This window comes from Lupinus angustifolius, chromosome LG01, assembly GCF_001865875.1.
Source record: "Lupinus angustifolius cultivar Tanjil chromosome LG01, LupAngTanjil_v1.0, whole genome shotgun sequence".
NCBI classification, from domain to species: domain Eukaryota; kingdom Viridiplantae; phylum Streptophyta; class Magnoliopsida; order Fabales; family Fabaceae; genus Lupinus; species Lupinus angustifolius.
In genome coordinates this window covers 31,097,043-31,108,112 of record NC_032009.1, presented here as the reverse complement: position 1 = coordinate 31,108,112, position 11,070 = coordinate 31,097,043, and the positions used below count along the sequence as shown (strand labels likewise).

The following is an 11,070-nucleotide window of genomic DNA, read 5'->3' as shown; positions in this document are numbered from 1 at the left end:
CATCCTCATCCTCATCCCCATCCCCATCCTCAACCTAATCCTCATCCTGATCCGCATCCGCATCCCCTTCCTCATCCTCATCCTCATCCCCACCCTCATCCCCATCCCCATCCTCATCCTCATCCTAACCACCTCCTCATCCTCATCCTCTCCTCATCCTCATCCCTTCTTCGTCCTCATTCTCTTCCTCAACCCATCTTCGTCCTCATCCTCATCCTACCCTCCTCTTCATCATCATCCACTTCCTCATCCTATCTTCCTCTTCATCCACATCCTCTTCCTCATGCTCATCCTCATCCCCATCCTATCCTATCTTCATCTTCATCTTCATCCTCATCCTATCCTCATCCTCATCCTCCTCCTCCAACTCCTCATCCTATCCTCTTCCTCATCCCATCTTCGTCCTCAACCTCTTCCTCATCCCATCTTCATCCTCAAACTTATCCTCATCCTCTTCATCCTCCTCCTCCAACTCCTCATCATATCCTCGTCCTCATCATATCCTCGTCCTCATCCTATTCTCATCCTCATACTCCTCCTCATCCTATCCTCTTTCTCATCTTCATACTCCTCCTCATCCTATCTTCATCCTCATCCTATCCACGTCCTCATCCTATCCTCATCCTCATCCTACCCTCCTCTTCCAACTCATCCTCTTCCTCAACCTATCTTCGTCCTCATCCTCATCTTCATAAATTCCTCGACTTGTTTTTGAATTTCATTAGTCTCTTGAGGATTGCTCCTATAGGCAGGCCTATTGGGCAATGATGCACCAGGAATCAAGTCAATATGATGTTCAATGCCCCTTAAAGGTGGAAGTCCACTAGGGACTTCTTCAGGGAATACATCATTGAACTCATTCAAGAAGTCTTTCAAATTTTGAGGCATAGAAGCCTTATCAATAGCCGTGCTATTTAAGCAAAAACTTTGGCACAAAAGTAAGTACATGGGCTGCCTTGTGACTAGGGCATGCTTTACTTCACTTTTTGTGACAAAGTAGCTTTTCTTTTGATCCTTTCGATCATTCTTCTTGACTTGGCTAGAGTCTATGGTTTCAGCCGTGACCTCCTTTTTCTCTTGGTCAATCTTTTCTTTCAGCCTACGCTGATCATCACTCACTTGTTTTGGGGACAAGGGTGATAAGACCATTTTATGATTATTATGCATAAATGTGTACTTGTTAGTACGCCCTTCATGGGTAGCATTTTTATCATATTGCCATGGTCTTCCCAATAGCATATGGCTGGCCTCCATGTTGACCACATCACATAGGACTATGTCCTCATATTTTCCAATGGAAAAAGGGACCTCAACTTGCTTATTCACGACCATCTCCCCCACATCATTAAGCCATTGCAGCCTATATGGTGTTGGGTGTGCCTTGGTGATAAGCTTCAATTTAGACACCGTTCTTGTGCTAACCACGTTAGCACAACTTCCTCCATCAATGATGAGGGTACATATGTTACCTTGTACAAGGCAGCGAGCATGAAAAATGTTTTCTCTTTGACTTTCCTCATGATTTCGGTTTTGACTCCCAAGGAGCCTCCTAACCATGAGTAGGTCTCCATCGGGCATATTAAGATCACCCTCATTGTCATGTTCTTCATCACTAGCTGACTCAGATTGGGACTCAATGTCCCCATTTAGAACCATCATAGTTCTTCTTGTAGGGCATTGAGACGCAATATGGCCACGCCCCAAACATTTAAAACATTTTATATCACGGCTCCTTTGATTTGGATCAAGGGGCTGCTTACCTTGGGACTTGGTTGTCCCCACGGCTTCTTTAGAACTAGGGACAATTTCTTTTGTTGCATTGCCCTCCTTCTTGCTTTTGTCTTTCCAAGTATTTGGTGGATACTTGGTTGTTGAATTAGAGGAGTACTTAGACTTCCTCCTCTTGATTTGTTGCTCTACCTTGATGGCCTTTTGGACAAGGTCATCTAACTCAACATATGGTTGAAGCTCCACAATATCCTGAATTTCAGGGTTCAACCCATGTAGGAACCGAGCCATTGTAGCTTCTCGGTCCTCATGGAAGTTGGACCTAAGTAAGGCCAGCTCCATCTCCTTGAAGTATTCATCAACCGATTTGTTACCTTGAGTTAGTCTTTGCAATTTGTTATGCACATCTCTTTGGTAGGAACTTGGAACAAACCTTCTCCTCATCACCCTCTTCATCTCCCCCCAAGTATTTACTACTTCCTCACCATACCTCCTCCTCTCCTTTTGGATCTGGTCCCACCACACCATAGCATATTCCTTAAATTCTAGGGCAGCAACCTTTACCTTCTTTTCCTCACTATAGTGTTGGCATTCAAACACTTGTTCCATCTTTAACTCCCACTCATGATAGGCCTCAGGGTTATTAAGTCCTAGGAATGTAGGGACTTTTATTTTTACTCCCTCTAACCTATCCTCCCTCCTCCTATCTCCACGGCCTCCTCTCTCACGACCACCTCCCTCACGGCCACCCTCAAAATCATCCTCCTCATACCTTCCTCTCCCATATCCTCCCTCATACTCATCCTCCTCTCGCCTACCTCTCCTCTCACCATGGCCCTCCTCCTCCTCATACCTATTTCTCCTCTCAACATGGCCCTCCTCCTCCTCATACCTATTTCTCCTCTCACCATGGCCCTCATCCTCACGGCCACCTCTTCTATCTCTCCTCCTCCTTCTCCTATGATCTATCTCACTACTAGAGTCACCCTCCAGCCTCCTAACATCTATTCTCATTTCATCCATTTGCCGTTGTAGGGCCTGAAATTGGGTGCTTATCATGGCATGTAGCACGGCTGTCCTTGGTGATAATGGAGAACCACTATCTTCTGGACTAGCCATAATGTCACTCTCCTTACTCTTCTCTCAAGTGTTTACACTCTCTCACTTTTCTCTCAATTTTCTCCTTTGATTCTTGAGTGAGTCAAGTGATCAAGTTGTAGTATCAAAAACGTGTGACAAGTTCACAAGATTACCAATTTATTTGGTTTGTGGCTCGGCTGGATTGTGTGTAGGTTGTAGGGTAGTGTTTGTGTAGGTTTTGTGGGTTAGGGTTAGGTTTTGGTCTCGGTTTGGGTAGGTTTTTGGGTTAGGTTTAAGGTTTTGTGTTTGGCTTGATGTGTTTGGGTTAGGGTTAGGGTTTATATTCGGTTTGTGTAGGTATTTGGTGTTTTGGGTTGTATTTTGGATGATTTGTGCTTGGGATGTCTCGGTTTTGTAGGGTATTTTGTGGATGGATTTGATTTTTGTAGGGTAATGTGTTTAGGGTATGGTTTTGTGTGTATGTATGGCTTTTGGTTCGGCCAAGGGAAAGAAATTTGGGTAGAAGTAGAGGAATTTTGAGAAAGAAGAATTTGAAATTGCACTTACTTGTGGTGCTGCCTCAAATTCAATGCCTTAGTCTTATTTTGATAAAGATATTATAATTGTGACTTTCAGGCAAGAACTGAGCTCTGATGACCACTTGATGACAACCTCTTTGTGGATTGCCTTTGTTGTAGGATCGTTTCTTGTGAAAGTCCTTTTTAGTGTTGATTGTACTTGTATTTGCTTGATTTGCTTTGAATTTGCCTCGGTTTGGACTTTAAAGAATTGCTTTATGAATGATTGATAATGGAATGATGCTCACGGTTTGTAGTTGATGATGGGTTGTATGTTGTGGATGATTGTGGGTTGATGGTGGAATTGATGCTCACGGTTTGTAGTGGTTGATGGGTGATTGTTGGTTGATGATGGAGTGCAAGGTGATCACGGTTTGGATGGTGGATTGAAGGTTGGTGTGTTTGTAAGTGTTTAGGAATATGGAAGGGGAATTGGAATGGTATGGCGCCACAAACAATGGAATGTTTGATAAGCCTTGTGAAGTTCGCCACAAGAGAATGATACTCTTGATAAGAACAAGGGGTCTTGACTCAGCCAAGAAGCTAGGAGAAAACTCACTAACAATGGTTTATTTAACATAAAATTCAATCTACTTTATTCCTTGTGCATATGGGTCATATATATAGGGAAAGGAATTCGGTTTACATTGCCAAAATCAAAAGGCATGAAAAGATAAACTAATCCTATCTAATCTCAATCTAATCTTCATGTGTTGGACGAATGGTGATGGTGGATTTGAATTGAGATTGCCTTGATGAGTGGTTGAAATAATATCTTCCATTATCTTCATGTTGATGATATAATTTGATCCTCCTTTTGATTTGCTTGTTTGAAAATTAGATTAGGAGATCCTTATCTTGTGGAGATTAGATCTCCCTTAATTATAGCCGTGTGGACTTGGGGAAATTAGATTAGGAGATCCTTATCTTGTGGAGATTAGATCTCCCTTGATTATAGCCGTGTGGCTTTTGGCTCTAGATTTTCCCTCCAAGCTTTTCATCCATGCTCTATCTCCTTGCTTTATCTCTTAGCTTTTGGACGTGCTCTTTTCCCTCCAAGCTTTCATCCAAATGTTCTATCTCCTTGCTTTATCTCTAAGCTTTTGGGCGTGCATCTTTTCCCTCCAAGCTTTCATCCAAATGTTCTATCTCTTTGCTTTATCTCTAAGTGTGACCGTGCCTCCTTTCCTACAAGACATGAACCTTCATAAAATTAAATGTAATAAAATGACACCTAAATTAAAGACATGATAAATAAAAGTCCTAAACTAGTGTGGGTTTTAAGACAACTCCCACTTATTTATGGTCCTAATTACTAATGTAAGAACTAAAGAGATCAAGGTGGATCCTCCCTTAGGCCGTGGCCTTCCTTAAGCTCTTCATTAAGACTTATGCAAATTAAAGCCTTCTCTTCATGCTTGGTCCCATTTGCACTTGTTTCCATGATAGAAAATATGAGTTGCCGAAGTGCTTCTTGGGCCTTTTTGGTTTTAGCTCTAGTCATAGGTCCTCCTAAGCCATGTAAAGGGTCTTCAATGATGTTATGTCCCAATGGGTTTACATCATCCCCTCCTTCTTCGAAAGAATTCGACCTCGAATAAGCATTTTCATCACCTGTATCAAAAAAAGTTAAGTCAGCCACATTGAAAGTAGCACTAATATTTCCATACTCACTAGGCAAGTCCAATTTGTATGCATTGTTGTTTATCCTTTCCAAGACTTGAAAAGGGCCGTCCCCTCTAGGTTGAAGCTTTGATTTCCTTTGAGATGGAAATCTTTCTTTTCTCATATGGATCCAAACCCAATCTCCTGGTTCAAAGATGACTTCCTTTCTTCCCTTGTTGGCTGATCTTGCATAACTCTCGGTTCTCTTCTCAATTTGTTCCTTCACCTTCTCATGTAGCTTCTTCACATACTCAGCCTTGGCTTTACCATCTTTATGTTTCAACAATGATGTACCTGGAAAAGGTAATAAATCAAGGGGAGTTAGTGGGTTAAAACCATAAACAATTTCAAATGGTGAATGCTTTGTTGCACTATGAGTTGCCCTGTTATAGGCAAACTCCACGTGGGGAAGGCACTCTTCCCATGCATTTAAGTTCTTCCTTAGGACAGCCCTCAACAAGGTAGAGAGTGTCCTATTGACCACTTCAGTTTGCCCATCTGTTTGAGGATGGCATGTGGTAGAGAAAAGAAGCTTTGTGCCAAGCTTTCCCCAAAGGGTTCTCCAAAAGTGACTTAGGAATTTGGCATCCCTATCACTCACTATGCTCCTTGGTAAGCCATGTAGCCTTACCACTTCTTTGAAGAATAACCCTGCAATATGACAAGCATCATCAATTTTTTTGCAAGGTATAAAATGAGCCATTTTAGAAAATCTATCCACTACAACAAAAATTGAATCTTTGCCACTCTTAGTTCGTGGTAAAGCAACCACGAAATCCATGGATAAGTCTATCCATGGTGAATCAGGGACGGGCAATGGAGTGTAAAGTCCATGAGGCATGGCCTTGGACTTAGCCCGTTTGCAAGTAATGCATTTTTCACATAAAAGTTGAACATCACGCCTCATATGAGGCCAATAAAAGTGATCATGCAATATATCAAGGGTCTTTTGGGAACCAAAATGACCCATCAGCCCCCCTTCATGGGCTTCTCTCAACAGTAAATCCCTTACAGAACTCTTAGGGATACAAAGTCTTTTATCTTTAAAAAGAAACCCTTCATGCCTATAATAACCCTCATGGGCTGAATTCATGCACTTGGCATAGTGTGTAGCAAAATCAGGGTCATGTTCATACAAGCCCTTCACACATTCGAGACCTAAGAGCTTGGTCTCTAAGGTAGCAATCAAAGCATGCCTTCTTGATAAGGCATCAGCTACCACATTAGCTTTTCCCTTTTTGTGTTTAACCACATAAGGGAATTGCTCCAGAAATTCCACCCACTTGGCATGTCTTTTGTTTAGCTTGCCTTGCCCCTTTAAATATTTAAGTGATTCATGATCACTATGAATAACAAATTCCTTGGGCAGTAGATAATGTTGCCAAGTTTGTAAGGCCCTCACTAGGGCATATAGCTCTTTATCATATGTAGAGTAGTTAAGGGCAGCCCCCCCTAACTTCTCACTAAAATAGGCAATAGGATGCCCATCTTGCATTAGCACAGCCCCAATTCCAACATTTGAAGCATCACACTCAATTTCAAAGGATTTTGTAAAATTTGGTAATCTCAAAATTGGAGCGTGTGTGAGCTTCTCCTTAAGCCTTTTGAAGGCTTCTTCTTGCTTATCACCCCAATGGAACCCCACATTCTTTTTGACCACTTCATTTAGAGGTGCAGCCAAGGTACTAAAGTCCTTGACAAACCTTCTATAAAAACTTGCAAGGCCATGAAAACTTCTCACATCCGTGGTGCTTTTTGGAGTGGGCCATTCTTGGATAGCCTTTATCTTTTCAGGATCTACGTGTACCCCATTAGAACTGATTATGAAACCAAGGAATATCACGTGATCAACACAGAAGCTGCACTTCTCAAGGTTGGCGTATAGCTTCTCTTTCCTTAATATAAGCAAAACACTTTTTAGGTGTTCATAATGTTCATCAAGACTCTTGCTATATATTAGGATGTCATCGAAGTACACCACAACAAATTTTCCAAGGAAATCCCTTAGAACGTGGTTCATCAGCCTCATAAATGTGCTTGGCGCATTGGTTAAGCCAAAAGGCATTACCATCCACTCGTACAAGCCATATTTTGTTTTGAAGGCTGTTTTCCACTCATCCCCTTCTCTAATCCGAATTTGATGGTACCCACTCTTCAAATCCACTTTTGAGAAGATGCAGGCACCATGTAATTCCTCTAAGAGATCATCCAATCTAGGAATGGGATGTCTATATTTGACCGTGATGTTGTTCACGGCCCTACAGTCAGTGCACATCCTCCAGGCTCCATTTTTCTTTGGAACTAGGATGACTGGGACTGCACAAGGACTTAGACTTTCTTGAACCCAACCCTTGTGCATAAATTCCTCGACTTGTTTTTGAATTTCATTAGTCTCTTGAGGATTGCTCCTATAGGCAGGCCTATTGGGCAATGATGCACCAGGAATCAAGTCAATATGATGTTCAATGCCCCTTAAAGGTGGAAGTCCACTAGGGACTTCTTCAGGGAATACATCATTGAACTCATTCAAGAAGTCTTTCAAATTTTGAGGCATAGAAGCCTTATCAATAGCCGTGCTATTTAAGCAAAAACTTTGGCACAAAAGTAAGTACATGGGCTGCCTTGTGACTAGGGCATGCTTTACTTCACTTTTTGTGACAAAGTAGCTTTTCTTTTGATCCTTTCGATCATTCTTCTTGACTTGGCTAGAGTCTATGGTTTCAGCCGTGACCTCCTTTTTCTCTTGGTCAATCTTTTCTTTCAGCCTACGCTGATCATCACTCACTTGTTTTGGGGACAAGGGTGATAAGACCATTTTATGATTATTATGCATAAATGTGTACTTGTTAGTACGCCCTTCATGGGTAGCATTTTTATCATATTGCCATGGTCTTCCCAATAGCATATGGCTGGCCTCCATGTTGACCACATCACATAGGACTATGTCCTCATATTTTCCAATGGAAAAAGGGACCTCAACTTGCTTATTCACGACCATCTCCCCCACATCATTAAGCCATTGCAGCCTATATGGTGTTGGGTGTGCCTTGGTGATAAGCTTCAATTTAGACACCGTTCTTGTGCTAACCACGTTAGCACAACTTCCTCCATCAATGATGAGGGTACATATGTTACCTTGTACAAGGCAGCGAGCATGAAAAATGTTTTCTCTTTGACTTTCCTCATGATTTCGGTTTTGACTCCCAAGGAGCCTCCTAACCATGAGTAGGTCTCCATCGGGCATATTAAGATCACCCTCATTGTCATGTTCTTCATCACTAGCTGACTCAGATTGGGACTCAATGTCCCCATTTAGAACCATCATAGTTCTTCTTGTAGGGCATTGAGACGCAATATGGCCACGCCCCAAACATTTAAAACATTTTATATCACGGCTCCTTTGATTTGGATCAAGGGGCTGCTTACCTTGGGACTTGGTTGTCCCCACGGCTTCTTTAGAACTAGGGACAATTTCTTTTGTTGCATTGCCCTCCTTCTTGCTTTTGTCTTTCCAAGTATTTGGTGGATACTTGGTTGTTGAATTAGAGGAGTACTTAGACTTCCTCCTCTTGATTTGTTGCTCTACCTTGATGGCCTTTTGGACAAGGTCATCTAACTCAACATATGGTTGAAGCTCCACAATATCCTGAATTTCAGGGTTCAACCCATGTAGGAACCGAGCCATTGTAGCTTCTCGGTCCTCATGGAAGTTGGACCTAAGTAAGGCCAGCTCCATCTCCTTGAAGTATTCATCAACCGATTTGTTACCTTGAGTTAGTCTTTGCAATTTGTTATGCACATCTCTTTGGTAGGAACTTGGAACAAACCTTCTCCTCATCACCCTCTTCATCTCCCCCCAAGTATTTACTACTTCCTCACCATACCTCCTCCTCTCCTTTTGGATCTGGTCCCACCACACCATAGCATATTCCTTAAATTCTAGGGCAGCAACCTTTACCTTCTTTTCCTCACTATAGTGTTGGCATTCAAACACTTGTTCCATCTTTAACTCCCACTCATGATAGGCCTCAGGGTTATTAAGTCCTAGGAATGTAGGGACTTTTATTTTTACTCCCTCTAACCTATCCTCCCTCCTCCTATCTCCACGGCCTCCTCTCTCACGACCACCTCCCTCACGGCCACCCTCAAAATCATCCTCCTCATACCTTCCTCTCCCATATCCTCCCTCATACTCATCCTCCTCTCGCCTACCTCTCCTCTCACCATGGCCCTCCTCCTCCTCATACCTATTTCTCCTCTCAACATGGCCCTCCTCCTCCTCATACCTATTTCTCCTCTCACCATGGCCCTCATCCTCACGGCCACCTCTTCTATCTCTCCTCCTCCTTCTCCTATGATCTATCTCACTACTAGAGTCACCCTCCAGCCTCCTAACATCTATTCTCATTTCATCCATTTGCCGTTGTAGGGCCTGAAATTGGGTGCTTATCATGGCATGTAGCACGGCTGTCCTTGGTGATAATGGAGAACCACTATCTTCTGGACTAGCCATAATGTCACTCTCCTTACTCTTCTCTCAAGTGTTTACACTCTCTCACTTTTCTCTCAATTTTCTCCTTTGATTCTTGAGTGAGTCAAGTGATCAAGTTGTAGTATCAAAAACGTGTGACAAGTTCACAAGATTACCAATTTATTTGGTTTGTGGCTCGGCTGGATTGTGTGTAGGTTGTAGGGTAGTGTTTGTGTAGGTTTTGTGGGTTAGGGTTAGGTTTTGGTCTCGGTTTGGGTAGGTTTTTGGGTTAGGTTTAAGGTTTTGTGTTTGGCTTGATGTGTTTGGGTTAGGGTTAGGGTTTATATTCGGTTTGTGTAGGTATTTGGTGTTTTGGGTTGTATTTTGGATGATTTGTGCTTGGGATGTCTCGGTTTTGTAGGGTATTTTGTGGATGGATTTGATTTTTGTAGGGTAATGTGTTTAGGGTATGGTTTTGTGTGTATGTATGGCTTTTGGTTCGGCCAAGGGAAAGAAATTTGGGTAGAAGTAGAGGAATTTTGAGAAAGAAGAATTTGAAATTGCACTTACTTGTGGTGCTGCCTCAAATTCAATGCCTTAGTCTTATTTTGATAAAGATATTATAATTGTGACTTTCAGGCAAGAACTGAGCTCTGATGACCACTTGATGACAACCTCTTTGTGGATTGCCTTTGTTGTAGGATCGTTTCTTGTGAAAGTCCTTTTTAGTGTTGATTGTACTTGTATTTGCTTGATTTGCTTTGAATTTGCCTCGGTTTGGACTTTAAAGAATTGCTTTATGAATGATTGATAATGGAATGATGCTCACGGTTTGTAGTTGATGATGGGTTGTATGTTGTGGATGATTGTGGGTTGATGGTGGAATTGATGCTCACGGTTTGTAGTGGTTGATGGGTGATTGTTGGTTGATGATGGAGTGCAAGGTGATCACGGTTTGGATGGTGGATTGAAGGTTGGTGTGTTTGTAAGTGTTTAGGAATATGGAAGGGGAATTGGAATGGTATGGCGCCACAAACAATGGAATGTTTGATAAGCCTTGTGAAGTTCGCCACAAGAGAATGATACTCTTGATAAGAACAAGGGGTCTTGACTCAGCCAAGAAGCTAGGAGAAAACTCACTAACAATGGTTTATTTAACATAAAATTCAATCTACTTTATTCCTTGTGCATATGGGTCATATATATAGGGAAAGGAATTCGGTTTACATTGCCAAAATCAAAAGGCATGAAAAGATAAACTAATCCTATCTAATCTCAATCTAATCTTCATGTGTTGGACGAATGGTGATGGTGGATTTGAATTGAGATTGCCTTGATGAGTGGTTGAAATAATATCTTCCATTATCTTCATGTTGATGATATAATTTGATCCTCCTTTTGATTTGCTTGTTTGAAAATTAGATTAGGAGATCCTTATCTTGTGGAGATTAGATCTCCCTTAATTATAGCCGTGTGGACTTGGGGAAATTAGATTAGGAGATCCTTATCTTGTGGAGATTAGATCTCCCTTGATTATAGCCGTGTGGC

At 42.0% G+C, this 11,070-nt stretch overlaps 1 protein-coding gene across 1 annotated transcript; it reads right to left on the bottom strand.

The window, feature by feature from the left end:
- Nucleotides 4,997-9,564, bottom strand: LOC109334255. Its single transcript, XM_019569956.1, has 7 exons — nucleotides 9,338-9,564; nucleotides 7,921-9,022; nucleotides 7,327-7,572; nucleotides 6,248-6,879; nucleotides 5,346-6,115; nucleotides 5,057-5,192; nucleotides 4,997-5,000 (listed from the first exon to the last, which is right to left on the bottom strand). Exons 1-7 carry the CDS (start codon nucleotides 9,562-9,564, stop codon nucleotides 4,997-4,999), a joined length of 3,117 nt encoding a protein of 1,038 aa, XP_019425501.1.